We start from the raw sequence: 15,603 nt of genomic DNA on the forward strand, positions 1-15,603 counted from the left end.
AGTGGCAGCCTGTCCGAGGGAGCCTTACGATGTTTCTGAAAGAGTGGGATTTGATGGGATCCTCAGCAGCCAGCGAGATGCTGCTGAGGATGATGAAGATGAGGATGAAGTTGGTGAAGTAGGGGTGGTGAATGAGGTTGTGGCAGGCAACTCGCAAACTGAAGAATGAAGCGAATGAGAGGGAAGTCACACACACTGCACTGGTTTGAGGGTTCTGTTAGATACAAACACTTTTCAGGTACCAGTTTTTCTTTCCAAGGATGAAGAAGGAGCTTCCGTCAGGAATCGGCACAATCTTCTCTTTGGGGCCGGAGAACTCGGGCTTTAGTGGAGCAACGCCTAGAATAAAGAAAATAAACAAGACGAGCTGCTTTAAGATGTCTCTCAATCAGCCGATGTGTGGCGTTTCTCCTGGGAAGAAAGACTCACCCTCCAGGCCCTCGATGGCTCTCAGCTCCTCGTTTTCCTGCCAGTCATCCTCTTCATTCTGAAGCCAAAAAACAAAAGGCCACCATCTTTATTTTACTGTAAATACAGCATAAAGGGAACCTGTGTATTTGGAGTTAAGATTTTGCCAAGCCCATTTATGCTGCTTTTTGGGGTCACACCAGAGGGTTTAGATTTACCTACTGGAGGTGGAAAGGTCACTGCCGTTTGAACTCTGCCAGATAAAGGACGTACTACTTAATTTAAGACTAGATTAAATCAGATATGTGATGAAAAGTTTATAAAACCTGGAAATCTTTTGTGACTTTTTTCAATCAACGCTCAACAAAGATCCAGGAATAGCAGGTCCTTTAAGTTTTGGTGGATTCATAAATCTTGACATTGGTGTTTGTATGATTTTAATTTATTTGTTACATACCAGGCGACAGCATTTACTGCTATGTTGGTTGGTAGTTTCTTTTTCATTCTCCTTCCTTGTTGTAATATGTATATTTTTGTGTATATAATGTGATAACCTGAATAAATATATTAAACACTAAAAGGGACCTATTGTGCAAAATTCAACTTGTATTTCCATTTGGGTCTCAACTGCTTCTAAAAACAAGCCAAGTGTTCAAAATAACCCGCCTAGATGTTTTTTTCAGTAAGTTAATGCTTTTTGGTGTCTGGAAAATGAGCTGTTCCAAAAACCTCCAGACTTTCGACAGGCACTGCACCGTTACCTAGCAACCCAAGCGGAGCTCCAGCATTTTTGGTCAGCTGCTTTTACTGCTGTACAATGGCGGATCAGTCAACATTAAGTAAAAAAATTTGGCTTTCTTGATCAGGTTAGGTCCAGCAGCCATTGTACAGCGGTAAAAGCAGCTGACCAAACATGCTGGAGCTCTGCTTGGGTTGCTAGGTAACGGTCCAGTGCCTGTCGAAAGTCTGGAGGTTTTTGGAACAGCTCATTTTCCAGACACCAAAAAGCATTAACTTACTTCCAAAAATATCTAGGTGGGGTATTTTGAACACTTGGCTTGTTTTTAGAAGCAGTTGAGACCCAAATGGAAATACAAATTGAATTTTGCAAAATATTTCCCTTTAGTGTTTTAACATGTTTATTAAGTTTTTCACTTTATACAAAACAAACAAACATCCCAGTAAATACTACCACTTACAATGTATGTAACAAATAAATTCAGCCCATACAAACATCAATGACAAGATTTATGGATCCACCGCTCTGTCAAAACTTCAAGGACCTGCTCTTCCTATCTTAAGAGCCGCTCATCACAGATCTGATTTTCTCTAGTTTTAAATTAAGTAAGTAGTTTTCCTTTATCTAGGCAAAAATGGCTTACCAAGTGTTTCAGGTAACTATTGCATCTTATATACCGTTTGTTTGTTTGTTGGAGGTTTGCCCTACCTGAGTTGCATTTCAGCTTTGTCAAATATCCTGCATTGATGTTAACATATAGAGAAACGTAAACATGCGCTACCCCTGCATCTTCATCCTCTTTTTCTTCATCCTCATCCCAATCCTCTTCTTCTTCCTTTTTCTCCCTGAATAAAAAAGAAAGCATCACAGTTTGGCTCGGATTATGTAGTTGTGCTTAGTGACCAAAGCACAACCACAGGAAAATACAAATCTTTTATAATTGTCTGAGGTTGATGATTACTACGACTTACTCTACTGCTTTCTTTCCACCGCCGCTTGCCAAGTTATCCACAGCGATAGCCAAGAAGACGTTTAGCAGGATGTCTGATCCCAGTGTCAAGGAGTTGGATTTGTTTGATTCTTCATGGGACGACATTCACACAGAACTTGGATTCAAAGTTGTTTTAGTGAAAAAGGATACAGTTACCACAGACAAAGAGGATGACAAAGTAAATGCAAACCACCATGTTAGGGAAGATCGGCCCGCCGTACGCCATGATGCCGTCATACATCACGGCGTTCCAGTCCTCTCCGGTGAGAATCTGCGACAGACAGGCACACATCGAAACCCAACCGGACAAAAAGGAGAACTTCGAGTAGGGATGTTGACTAATGTTTTTTTTTAAAAAAATTAGTTCGAAAAGATCAACTAATAACGCCCGATTAGACTTTTTTTAGTGTTGTAGTTCGGACCCCATCCAGCAGAAGGCGCCAATGGACATCCTTAAGAGGACGGGACCGTTGATGTAGAAACAAAGATGGCGGCAGGCCAAATCAAAATGAGAAAAAGAAACGGTCCAGAGTCCGGTGTGGAATGCAAAATGCACTTTATGCGGTTCTATTTTGAAATATTAAACACTTGACAACCTTATTAAGTTTCACTTTAATCGCTCTCATTCAGCCGAACTGCATGACTGAGCAACAACAACTTTTCTTTCAAAAATTATTGATGTGCTACAAAGACGAGGGACAGAAAAGCAGAGCGGTTAACATGTAATATGAAAAAAACATCTTAATAAGCAAGGTTGCTTTTTGAGGCTGTTGTGAGTTAATAACCTTCATTGTGTCAAGTTTTAACATTTCTTCATTGTATAACATCTTTTTGTAAATGTTTCACGTTTTATTATTGTCATCTTCTATTTTTCTACACAGCATCCTAAGAGGGTCCTGCCTTTTTATATTTTATCATAAAAAATATATAATACAATTATTTTATAATAAAATAAAACCATTTTAGGGGAGTTTTCAAAACCCCTTGCTGAAGGATTTGAAAAGCCTCTGAAAGAAAATTCATGTATCTTTCTGAAGATGTGCAGACATTGTCTAGTATAAATAGAAATCAGTTTATTCATGTCAGAAAACCAAAAAATTGTGTTTATTCAGTCAGTAAAACAGTTGATATAAAATAGTAGTAAAATGTAATAAGTTTTCCTGTTTTTTTAAATTCAGTGTGAGTGTGTTATGAAAAACGTAGCTATAAAAAAGACTTGTGTTATGGAAAGACGGTCATCCCTCTTGATTAAAGAGGAAACTCAGGTTTTTAAGAAAATGGTCGCTTATTAACTCGTTAGCTGATTGATACAATTAATTCATTAATTGGTAACCTCCCTAACTTCTACCATAGAGAATATCACCAGATAGATGTAAATCACCTGGAAACATGTTAACAGAGCCTGAGGGAAGGAGTCAAACGTGCTTCTCTTCATCTGAGTATCGTCAAAGTTGAACTTCCCTCCAAACAGCTGCATCCCCAGCAGGGCGAAGATGATGAGGAAGAGGAAGAGCAGCAGCAGAAGGGAGCAGATAGCTTTCATGGAGTTGAGCAGTGAGGTGACCAGATCAGAGAGAGCAGCCCAGTGCCTAAAGACGGAGAAAAGAGGATGGGATGCATGCAGGAAGCAAAGTTTGATCTGAATATCTGGTTCTTTCTGGTACTGCTTACCGGGTCATCTTGAAAATCCTGAGCAGCCGGATGCAGCGCAGTACGGAGATGCCGATGGGTGGGATGACATCCATCTCTACAAGCAGCGTTTCGAGAATGCCGCCACACACCACGAAACAGTCGAAGCGGTTGAACAGGGCCATGAAGTAGATCTGAAGACCGAAGGCGTACATCTTCATCAGCATCTCCAAGGTGAAGAGCAGCAGCAGGATCTTATTGGCTCGCTCTGAGGGAACGGAGAAGATCAATCAGTCACTGCAAAAACACAAAATCTGACCAGGTATGTCTGGTCTGGTTCTAGTCTTAACATCTTTCATGAAATAAGACAAAACTCACTTACAAGTAACTTTTCAGCAAGATATAGGAACTTGTTTAAAGTAAATTATTCCTTAATATTGATCGAACCACAAACGTCAATGTGTTTTATTGGGATTAACAAATAATAATACTTAGTAAGAATGGTCGAGTCAAACCCCAGACCTAAATAAGAATTAGAATCTCACAAAACTAGGAACTAAATGTTCACAGACTTTGTTTTCAATGTCACTGTTAGAATGAGCTTATTCTAAGTCAGGGGTCTCAAACTCCAGGCCTGGAGGGCCGCAGTCCTGCAGTTTTTAGATGTGCCACAGGTACAAAACGCTGGAATGAAATGCCTTAATTACCTCCTCCTTGTGTAGATCAGTTCTCCAGAGCCTTATTGACCTAATTATTCTGTTCAGGTGTGGTGCAGCAGAGGCACATCTAAAAGTTGCAGGACTGCGGCCCTCGAGGACTGGAGTTTGAGACCCCTGTTCTAAGTCAATAACTCCTTATTGATTAAATGGTTCTAGTTCCACTGGCAGATAATTTCACTTAAAATATGGGGAAATGTATTAAGTGAAATAATCAATATTAAGGGAGTATATTCTTCTAAAAATGTGTTTTTCTAGAAACAAAGTAGTCTCAAGTTTGTCTTGAAACTAAACTGAAAATACTTGGTAAGATTTTGTGTTTTGTAGTGCAAAACTCCAGTGAGTCATAAAAATCTGGCAGAAGTAAAGGTTTTTTTCTTTCTTTTTAATTACCCTGCATTTCTGTGAGCCATTTTGGCTGTCCGTAATGCTCCGAGGCGCTGGCCACCGTGTTGAGGAACACCAGCAGCAACACCAACCAGTAGAAGTTTGTGGTCTTCACTGCAACCCTGCAGTTTTTTCTCATTGTGTGGTTCAGCTGGCACAACTGGTCACTAAAGGACAAATACAGCCTGTGTGTTAACTTAACACTGAGGCTGGACAAAATGGCTGAAAAACATAATTACAATATAAACATTTCATATCAGTCGACATCGATAATATCAAACGGTTTTTTGTTTTAAATATCTGAAAATCTCGTGGCAGTTATGAGGCAAAGTGGCGGAATCTTAAACTGCAGTTACTCAACAAGCTGTTGCTAGGTAACCAAAGAATGGTTACCTAGCAACTTTTCTTAGCTAGCCGTCAGAGGCTGAGTTGTTATAATGATCAAAAAATAAAAACACTGTGATCATACAATAAATAAAATGCTAAATATTTTGGTATTTATACAGAGATAATATAAATCGAACATTCACAACAATTTTAAATAAAACTACTAAAAAATGACCTAATTAAAAAGTTTTCTTTTGTATCTGATCCTAAAACAGTGAGTCAAACACACCACTGAACTATTACATCTGATTTTATTTTTCCATGTTTTCCAGTTAGTGCTAATTATTATGACCAAAACTAAGAAGTTCAATGAATGTGTGTGCTGCTCTCAGGTTTTTACTAAAAAAAGAATGTCTCACCAGAAGCTGTTAGCCATCATCTTCGCCCTTAAAAAAGAGAAAATGGCGCTCACTTTAGCACAATAATTAAATGATTAATTACTGAAATTTGTCTCTCCTCTGTTGCCTTACATGAGTGAAGCACAGAAGCCATTATCATCATCGAGATAAGCGATATCGTCGTCAGAGTCAGACTCTGTTAAACATACAAAATAGTCTGCAAACTGTAGCAGCAGCAAATAAAATAAACAGAACAGAAACTCATGGCTTTCATACCTCCTCCGTCCTCGCTGTGTTTGTACCAACCAAATTTCTTCATCATCTTTTTCTTTGCAATTGCAGCACCTTCAGACATGTAAAAAAAATTTTTTTGTTTTATGGGACGCTGAAATTCAATAAGGTGTGTGTTTGGTGGGAAAACTACAAAGAGGATTAGGGCCACCAAAAAAAAAAATTTAAATTCTGACTTTGATCCCAGAATTTTGACTTTTTTCTCAGAATTCTCACCTTTTTCCTCAAAATAATCACCTTTTTCTATGAATTTGGACTATTTTTCCTCTAAATAATTACCTTTTTTTTAAATCAAAATTCTGACTTTTTCACTTTTATCGTAGAGTGTAGAGACTTTAAACTGACTTCTATTTTTCCTTCAGAATTTTTAATTTAATTAATCTCAAAATGTAAACTTTTTGTTAATCTATGACAAAATCATAATAAATAACCAAACATTCTTAGGTAGTACATTCGTACTAACAGTTATATTGTTAGTACGTGAAAATAATCATATAGCTGTTTCTTCCTTGTCGTATGATTTGTAAACCTGCACTTTTTCAGAATTCTTTTTTTTTTTTTTTCTTTTTAGTGGCACCAGCCCTCTTCCATAGAAACACTTTAGGCTAACGTTTGTTTCCTTCTTCGTCCACATCCTCGGCTTCTATAAGCCAGTCCATGTATCCGATCATGTCCTCCTCCATCTGCTTGCTCTCCTGAGCTTTCTGCAGCTCTCCACGCGCAACGGCCTTCTCTCTTTCTTTGGAGAACTCGCTGTAAAAGATAAACACTTGAAAGTTTTGTGTCTGCCGGCATACGAGAGCTTCATCTGTGTTCAGAAAGGGTGAGATTGAGAGAAAAGTGGAAGTCAGCGAGACAGAAACTACCCACCCGCTCAACACACCCAATACAAGGTTGATGATGAAAAATGATCCGAAAATGACTAAAGAAACAAAGTAGACCCAGGGAATGTCGAAGCCGATGGCATCATTCATCTGTGCAGAAATAAAGACAAAGTACATATTGATAAAACATCCAAATATAACATGCAACCCCCATAAAGATGCATAAAAGTTCAAATAAAGCCATCTGTGTATTTCACCAACATAATCTCACTACAAAAACACAAAATTTTACCAAGTATTTTTCATGTAGTTTATATTGCAAATATCTTAGTACAGTAGAAATAAAACAAGTAACTTTTTTAGCAAGACATAAGAGCTAGTATTAGGCCAATCATTTAATATTATTAAAAAAGAACTAGTTCCATTGGCAGATTATTTCACTTGCAGCAAGATATTTTTCCCTTGTTATATGTGAAATAATCTGCAGGCAGAACTAGAACATTTTCATCAATATTAAGGAATTATTGACTTAAATTCAAGCTCATATGTCATGTTGAAAAGCTGCTTTTAAATTAGTTCTGTATTTTTTTCCAAGTGCATTAAAAATATTTGCACTAGAAACCAGACCAAAAATACTTGGCGAGATTTTGTGGTTTTGCAGTGTTCATCTGAAAACCTTTGGACAATTATTATTATTATTATTTAAAAAATCATTGATGCTCGCTAAATTCATGTCCTCCTTTATTGCCACAAAAGCATAATTGCTGATAATTATCTACAATAGGAAATTTGTTACAATGTTTAGAGAACCATTTTATTTCTTTTTTTAAAATTATTTTCATTTAAATAAAAACTGAAAACTTTAGTAAAAATAGAATGGATAATTTCTCTTTCTTGGAATATTGGTATTTGTGCAAAATTACGCAAAAATAACTACGTAGTATCCAACCTATGGAAGAGGATTAGGGCCACCAAAAATTAAAAAAAAAAAAGGATTCAGACTTTTTCCACAGAATTATAGCTTTAATCTCAGAATTTTTACTTTTTTCTCAGAATTATGACATTAATCTTCTAAAATTAGAATTCTTAGATTAAAGTTAGAATTATGAGGGGGGAGAATCATAATTCTGACTTTTTAAAGAAAAATTTCAGTGGCACTAATCTTCTTCCATACCAACCTAGTGACATAAAAACCGTTGACCTGAAGCGTGGGAGTTGTGCATGAATGTGTTTTTTTTACCCAGTAGAGAACATCTGTCCAGCCCTCCATAGTGATGCACTGGAAAACTGTGAGCATGGCAAAGAAAATGTTGTCAAAGTTTGTGATGCCGCCATTCGGACCCTCCCACTTCCCTTTGCATTCGGTGCCATTGGTGACACAAAAACGTCCGACTCCCGCAAAAGCACACGGGGACGGATCGTCCTCCACTATGAGGCCTGCATGGGACAGAAGAACATGAGGAGGAGGAAGAGGATGAAAGCAGAACATCAAGGCCTTTCTGGGAAGCCCAGACAACAGACCGACCTGTGCTGGTGTCGAAGCACGTCTTGTGCATCCTGCCGAGGAAAAGCTCCAAGCCGATGATGGCGTAGATTATGATGACGAACATGACGAGCATGCCGATGTGGAGCAGTGGGACCATGGCCTTCATGATGGAGTTCAACACAATCTGTAAACCTGACAGGACAAAATGATCATTCAGGGTTCCCAAACCTATCCTGCAAACCTACTAAATATGTAAACATCAACTTTTAGAATGTTTTTATTCACTATTCAATAATTATTATTTTCGTTTAGCGTAAATGCTAACCTAATTTCTTATGATTCTAGTTAGCCATGAGGGCTGTAGTGGAGTATTTTATTACCAGGACTTCAATAAGGTCTTCCTCATGTCATTATAGATTACCTGGTAAAATAATTTGTCTCTGTTAAGGTAATATGTGATATTTTATTTTAATCACAGATAAAATTTTATATCATCTCTACAGTATTTAGGTATTTTGCAGCGTTGTCCTCTACAGCAGCGCTGCCATTCAGTTCCTTTGGTCTTTTCAAAACTCTTTGGAGCTAAATTGGGGCGATTAAGCTTGTTTAAAAAAAAAAAAAAAAAGATTTTAAACTGAAAAAAAATTTGAATTTGAAAAGTAGTTTTGGACATTTTTCTCAATTTAAAAATTATTTTTCAGTTTCGAACTATTTTCAGTTTCAAAACAATTTTTCAGTTACATTTTTTTTTTTAGTTTTTTTTTTTTTCCGTTTGAACAAACTTTATGACCCCAATTTAACTCCATACTTGTTAATTCCATGCTTACGGTGTTGTTTTGAAGAACAAAGCAGTTTGGTAAGTTTTTCTGGCAACCAGTCAGAAAGATGAATATGGCACGTAACATTTCATTAAGTTATTTTAACTTTCACATAAACTTTCTCTGATCGTTTTCCCGTTTTCTTTAAGTTCATCTCAAGAAAACAAACATCCTTTGAATTCACAATGGCAGGCATTTCTTGGCAAACAATGAAAATAAAACATTTTGTTCTCAAGATTAACTCCCTAAAATGTCCGCTCTTGGCCTCTGTAGTAGTGCTTAAAAAACAAATCATATTTTATTTTAAAAAAAAGAAAATTCTAATAAGTTTATGCAATACATTTTTTAATTTTGCTTTTTTTTCTCATCTTCCCACCAACTTTCTGATGCTCCAGTTACTAAACGACAAACAGAAACAAAAGCCAACTGAGAAAATATATAAATATCAAACAAATATATACGTACTTGGCACGCCGGATACGAGCCGAAGAGGTCGCAGCACCCTGAAAGCTCTGAGAGCTTTAACATCCAGGCCTCCGGGTTTTCCTGCAGCATGGTGGGCCTCGCCAGGCTTATGGTCCGTCATTCCCTCCGCCATCACACTGAACAACCTGCACAGAGGACGGCATCAATGTTGCTCCGTAGGTTTTATTGACGAGCGATAGCTTCCAATGGTAAATTTTGAGATACCCGACGATGACGATGATAAAATCCAGCAGGTTCCAACCGCTGCGTATGTAGGCGCTGGGGTGCATCACTAAACCGTAGGCAAGGATCTTGGTGAAGGTCTCGATGGTGAAGATGACGAGGAAGACGTATTCAACTTGTTCCTTAAAATCAGAGCACAGGTTTGGCGGATCAGTGTGAAAATGCGTCACCACTTTGGTATTTTGTTGTATAGAGGGATTATTTGTTTGTACTAGGGCCGTTGCAGATAGAAAAAAAAGGAGTACATTTCAGCCAAAATAGTCAGAAACCTTTTGGATAATCTCAGAAATTTCTAGAAAAAACAAGGAAATTTCTGAGCTTGAAAAGTCAAATATTTGCTACAGAAAACTCAAAAGGTTTTTTGATTAATGTCAGAAATTTTCAGAAAAACACTTGAAAATTTCTGAGTTCCTAAAGTTGAAACTTTGCTAGAAAAAAATCTGAAATTTTTAGATTAATCTCAGAAATTTTCATGAAAAAACTAAGAAATTTCCAAGCTCATAAAGTTGAAAGTTCACTAAAAGAAAACTGTTAAATATTTGATTGTCAGAAAATTTCTAGAAAAAACAGGGAAATTTCTGAGTTTGAAAAGTTGAACATTTACTTGAAAAAACTCAGAGGTTTTCAGTTGAATGTCACAAATTGTCTATAAAGAAACTTAGAAATTTCAGAGTTTTAAAGCTGACAATTTTCAACTTTTGAAACTGAAAATGTTAATTTTTTTAACTAAAATTTCTGAAATTAATCTCAGAATTTCTGGGTTTTTTGGTGAAAATTTACTCAGCTCTCAATGAGACGTGCCAAGCCTATCTAAACAAGACAAACATTTCTATGGTTTAATTTATTTGAATTGCGAAGGACAAATTAAATATGACCATTTCTTCCTATTTTGGCTCTGACTAGCAGAAACAGTACAGCAGGCACAGTGAGAAAACACAGAAAGTTTTCAAAATCTCCACCATTAAGAAAAGATTTGTTCCTGGTGGTAAAACAACCTCCTTTGGCCAAGAGAAGATCGCTTAATGCTGGAGCTGGAATGGTTTTCTAACCTGCTAACCTGCAGCCTAAAACACGCTGACCCCACTTCGCTTTGCTGTGAACTTTCAGGTTAATGCTTCTAATTAATGCCGCTTGGACTTCACCTCAAACTGACACAGTTACCCTGCAGCAGTGGTGTAGTTTAACATAACAGAACAAGTTTAATGCTTGAAAAGCCTTCTTTAAAACCTGTTTATACATAAAAAAGAAGAGTAAGAGATAATAAATCCCTGTGACAGATCTTATACAGTCAGCTTAACTCATCTGTGAAATCCAATAAAGGGATCTACAAACATTCATCCTGCTGTTGGTATGTACTTGTACATGTGTGTGTGTGATGCTTTAAAAACACTCAAACTGCACTTTCAGCTTGTATTTTGAACAGGGCTCAAACAATTAATCGGATTAATCGTGATTAATAAATTATTGAAAATAATCGTCAACTAATTTAGTAATCAATTAATCGTTAACTGGAGGATACAGACTCAAACCAACGACTTTTAGCTGAAAGAATAACATAATAATTAAGACAAAATTTAACAAAAAAATATATGCATTTGGCATTTAAGATAAAAAAAACTTAAACATGTTCTTCCCATTACTCCTGGAGTGGCGTAGTTTTATATTTACCACTTTCAAATTCTGCAAAAACAAATAAACAAAAAAAATACTTGCATTAAGCAAAAAAACCACAAAAAAACAGAGTTGCTCTACACTGTATTTTTATTATGCTTTGCTTCAAATGTTCAAGCATACACTAAAAAAATTCTGTTATTAGATTTTAGACAATAAAATATTAATTTTCTTATTTAAAAATGGATTCAATTATTTGTTTATTTGGATTTTTATGAATTTGTAATATTGTGTAAAAACACATAAGTGGTTAAATAAAAAATCAGCAAACTTTGCCAATTTTGTTGCCTGATTAATCGATTAATCGTCAGAATAATCGATAACTAAAATAATTGTTAGTTGTAACCCTAATTTTGAATATTTTTTTACAATCGTCACACTGTAAAATGACTGCTCCTACAATATGATATTAGCAATATTTCTTCTATGGATAACATACATATTTTAATCAATTATTTAGTCAGGCTGATTGGTTTCTTTCTACATAGTTAGAGTTAATTTCAGGTCTTTTAGTGAAAAAACTACCATTACAGAGGAATAAGGATAGACATTGAGATGGGAGGAGTAGAGACAAAGCAGATGGTTGGAGTTTAAGTAAGTCATGAGCTTTGACAAGCTTCTCCAGTGAAGGTCACACTGCATCTCTAACACCATTACCTCCACGTGAATACTCACTTCCTGGTTAAACTGCATGCCGACTCACTGTTCTTCAGAAGAATATTGCATTTTATGCTTTTCACAAACTTAAAAGTCTGATTTTTAACATTTCTATTACATAGTCCATCTTGCTGTATATTTAAAATCACCTTTTTTCCGAAGCAGTTTCTCAAACATCGTGTATAAAAGGCTATTCTCTGTATTTTTATGGGTTTTATTTGCGTTGAATTCAATGAATCTGTAACAGGGTTTTATTTTAACATTATTATAGATGTGAGGTTTGTCAAAATTTGCTTATTTATTCTTTGAATTGATTTTGTTTAGTAAAGAAGTTGTTTCTCCATACATTTATTAGCGTGTTAAGTTTCGTTGCGCTGCTCGTGGCAGTTGGTGGTTACCATAGTAACCAGTAACTGACAACTCCTCCCCCCTTTTCTGTTGCCGTTCGTAACGATGGTACATATTAGGGTCAGCTCCATGTTCTCTTTACAAATATTATAATTTGACATATTTTAGACAAATGTAATCATATTCAGTCTTTTATGAGTAATTTTGTGGTGTTTTGTATATGTTTTGTTATCAATATTAATGTTCTGCATTTTAGCTATGTTTAATTTTACACCTGCTAACTGCTGCTAACTGCTAATAGCTACAATCACAGACTGATCAGATTGTCAATTACTGTAAGGATGAAAATTGGCTGATCATGTTTTGTGAAAATGTCATGATTTACGCCATTTCTCATGTTTTCTGTCTATAAAAGCCAACAAAACATGATCTTTCATTATGTTTGAGCCAATTTGTCTCCAAAGTATCTGGTTGTTAGTAAAGGTTTTCATACTCTTTAAACTTCTTTACATTTTGCCGAAATCATCTTCTGTCAAAATAAATTACATTTATGTTAGAAAGTTGACGATATAAAATTCCAACAAATATAAATATGTTTGAAATGTGACAAAAGTATAACATAGTTTTGCAAGAGACTGTACAAAAAAATATGTTTTCACTCAAAAAATTATTAAAAGATACTCACCGGTAGCACTGAAGCAATCAATTGATTATTGAAATAATCAACTAAAACAACAATTGATTAATCATTAACTGGAGTATTCAGATTCAAAAAAGGTAATTTGCTGAAAACCCAACATATTCAGTATAGTAATTCAACCACGACTGTATAAATATGTATGCATAATTAGAATTTAATATAGAATCACCTTTGCCGGTAAATATGTTTTACCCAAAACTCCTTAAGTGGCAATGGTTTAGCTTCATTCAGTTCAAATTCACTAAAGGAATGCACTATTATTCAATTTTAAGCAATTAAATATTTATTTTGTGTTTAAAAATGGTTGAATTATCTGTATATTTGCGTCATTTGATCTATCTCTAATATATAAAAAAAACTTAAGAGGTTCACTGAAAAATCTGTAGAATTTGCCAATTTTTATCGGATTGTCTGAATAATTGACAGTATAATCGACTTTTAAAATAATTGTCAGTTGCAGTCTTACTTACCAGTTGGTGGTTGGTGTGGTTGGAATCATCATCTGGATATGGCTTTGTGACCCCCATGGCCACACAGTTGGCAAAAATAGCTAAAAGAATGAAGATATCAAAAGGCTTGGAGAACAGAGTTAAGGTTTTAGCGAGAATAAATCTGCAACCCAGTGCCAAAACATAGCATCTGCTTTACATGTTTGCAACAACAGAATAATTGTCAGTGCAACAAATGGTGCAAAGATATGGCACATTAAAAGACATTAAAGAAAAAAATATATTAAAAAATGTCTGTGTAAAAATGTTAATACATACGTTGGCTTATTAGGACCATTGTTAATAGAAAACAAAATAGGAGTTAGTTTCCATCAAAAAATTCTGCCCAATAAGTTTTCTAAAAAAAAACAAAAACTCGTAAATTTCTACGTTTCAAAAATAAAAATTTAAAATTTGCTAAAAATAATTTTAAAAATCTCTGAAATTTTGAGATTAATCTCAGCCATTTTCTAGAAAAAAGCGAGGACATTTTTGTGTTTCAAAAGTTGAAAATTTGCTAGGTTGAGTTTAATCACAAACTTTGTACAAAAGTCAACAACATTTCTCAGTTCCAAAGGCCAAACATTTGCCAGAAAAAAAAACTCTGAAATTTTGGAGGAAAGAACTTTTCTGAGTTTGCCTTGCAAACTTTCAACTCAGAAACTGAACTTTTTCCTTTAGCAGAAATTACTCCAAGTTTGAATTAGTTTTGTCCCAAAGGTTCAGGACTGAGTGGAGCAAAATGTTTGGAGAAGAACTTTTATATTTTGTGACTTGTAGAATTTAATCTCTATATCTGAATCTGTGACGGTTTAACTGTTGAGCGATGAACAAATATTCACAAGTTTTGTTTTTCTTCTGCACAAGTATGTGAATTTGTTTTGGACCATTTGGACCAAACTGTAAGTGTAAGACTTTTTTTAAATGTGAGCCAAATAATAGAATTTGCATCTTGTAGTTAAGAATTTGAAGTGGTTTGACTGCTGTCTTGTGTTGTCTTTGTTACAGACTGAAAAAAAATCTATAATTAGAAAACTTCCAAAAGGCAGAAATACTTCTGCACCAAAAACACATTAATAAGAATTATTCATGCAAACGTGACACGAATAAAGACATGCACAGGAGGAAATAAAGGATATTTCCACTCCACCAGGGCCAGGGCTGCCATGCGGATTGGGTTGCTCAATGTGAGGCAGCAGAGCGCTCTGGGGGCCCTCAGGGCAGACTTGTTGGCCTGCATGGCCTTCTTGGCCCCCCCGCCCCTTTTTCTGGCCGAGCCAGTTGACCCCAGGGTGTCTGATTTGCCCACATCGCCCACAGGCGGGGCATCTGTACATACAAAAGTAAAACAAGTAAAAGATCAGAATGAAATCATATAAAAAAGTTCTCATGAGGGAAGTTTTGTTATTGCCTGATGAGACTAAACCAAAAACATCTGGACACAATTTAAACAATCTGGGAGTGAAAAACATCACAGCACATTAAAAAGAGAACTGTAAAACAGATTCAGTAAAAATAACCAAGTCAAGATGTTGGTTGTTTTCCAACTTGTCATTGTTTTTTCTTACTTTGCCACTGCAATGTAATTTTTTTTTTTTGTTAAGAGGTACGACAGAAATTTTTTTTTCTGTTGTTTTGTAATTATGTAAATCAAGGCAACTTTATTTATAAAGCACCTTTCAGCCAGAAACAAATCACATTGAATTGCCTTGTTGCTGAAAATACGACACACAAATAAGATTGACTTTTGATTTATAACAAATTAATTGTGCAGAACGTATCATTATGTAATTTCTAATGAAGGTTCCTCACTAAGGAGACAAAGTTTACAGTTTTATTTACAAAGCTATTAGAGGTGGGTAGAGTACCCAGAAAGTAAAAGTACTTTGACATATTTTTACTCAAGTAAAAGTAAGAAGTAGCCATCCAAGAAATTACTTGAGGAAAAAAAGTATTTTGTAGAAAGTCTACTCAAGTTCTGAGTAACTGATCAAACATTAATCATTTAATATTTAAA

At 35.6% G+C, this 15,603-nt stretch overlaps 1 protein-coding gene across 1 annotated transcript in view; it reads right to left on the reverse strand.

The window, feature by feature from the left end:
* cacna1fa (calcium channel, voltage-dependent, L type, alpha 1F subunit a) overlaps nucleotides 1–13,670 on the reverse strand; it is a 33,412-nt gene extending 19,742 nt beyond the window's left edge. Inside the window, exons 1-19 of the mRNA XM_028011744.1 lie at nucleotides 13,569–13,670; nucleotides 9,705–9,844; nucleotides 9,480–9,625; nucleotides 8,236–8,388; nucleotides 7,951–8,147; nucleotides 6,757–6,860; nucleotides 6,497–6,639; nucleotides 5,872–5,940; nucleotides 5,728–5,791; nucleotides 5,617–5,643; nucleotides 4,877–5,037; nucleotides 3,810–4,035; nucleotides 3,520–3,727; nucleotides 2,289–2,409; nucleotides 2,119–2,191; nucleotides 1,929–1,992; nucleotides 430–487; nucleotides 243–339; nucleotides 29–158 (exon numbers count right to left, since the gene is read on the reverse strand). Of these exons, the coding sequence (XP_027867545.1) occupies nucleotides 29–158; nucleotides 243–339; nucleotides 430–487; nucleotides 1,929–1,992; nucleotides 2,119–2,191; nucleotides 2,289–2,409; nucleotides 3,520–3,727; nucleotides 3,810–4,035; nucleotides 4,877–5,037; nucleotides 5,617–5,643; nucleotides 5,728–5,791; nucleotides 5,872–5,940; nucleotides 6,497–6,639; nucleotides 6,757–6,860; nucleotides 7,951–8,147; nucleotides 8,236–8,388; nucleotides 9,480–9,625; nucleotides 9,705–9,844; nucleotides 13,569–13,625 (2,238 nt within the window). The 5' untranslated portion in view covers nucleotides 13,626–13,670. The remainder of the gene's footprint in view (nucleotides 1–28; nucleotides 159–242; nucleotides 340–429; nucleotides 488–1,928; nucleotides 1,993–2,118; nucleotides 2,192–2,288; nucleotides 2,410–3,519; nucleotides 3,728–3,809; nucleotides 4,036–4,876; nucleotides 5,038–5,616; nucleotides 5,644–5,727; nucleotides 5,792–5,871; nucleotides 5,941–6,496; nucleotides 6,640–6,756; nucleotides 6,861–7,950; nucleotides 8,148–8,235; nucleotides 8,389–9,479; nucleotides 9,626–9,704; nucleotides 9,845–13,568) is intronic.
* Between the last annotated feature and the right edge of the window lie 1,933 nt (nucleotides 13,671–15,603).

Source organism: Xiphophorus couchianus, chromosome 24 (genome assembly GCF_001444195.1).
Source record: "Xiphophorus couchianus chromosome 24, X_couchianus-1.0, whole genome shotgun sequence".
NCBI lineage: Eukaryota > Metazoa > Chordata > Actinopteri > Cyprinodontiformes > Poeciliidae > Xiphophorus > Xiphophorus couchianus.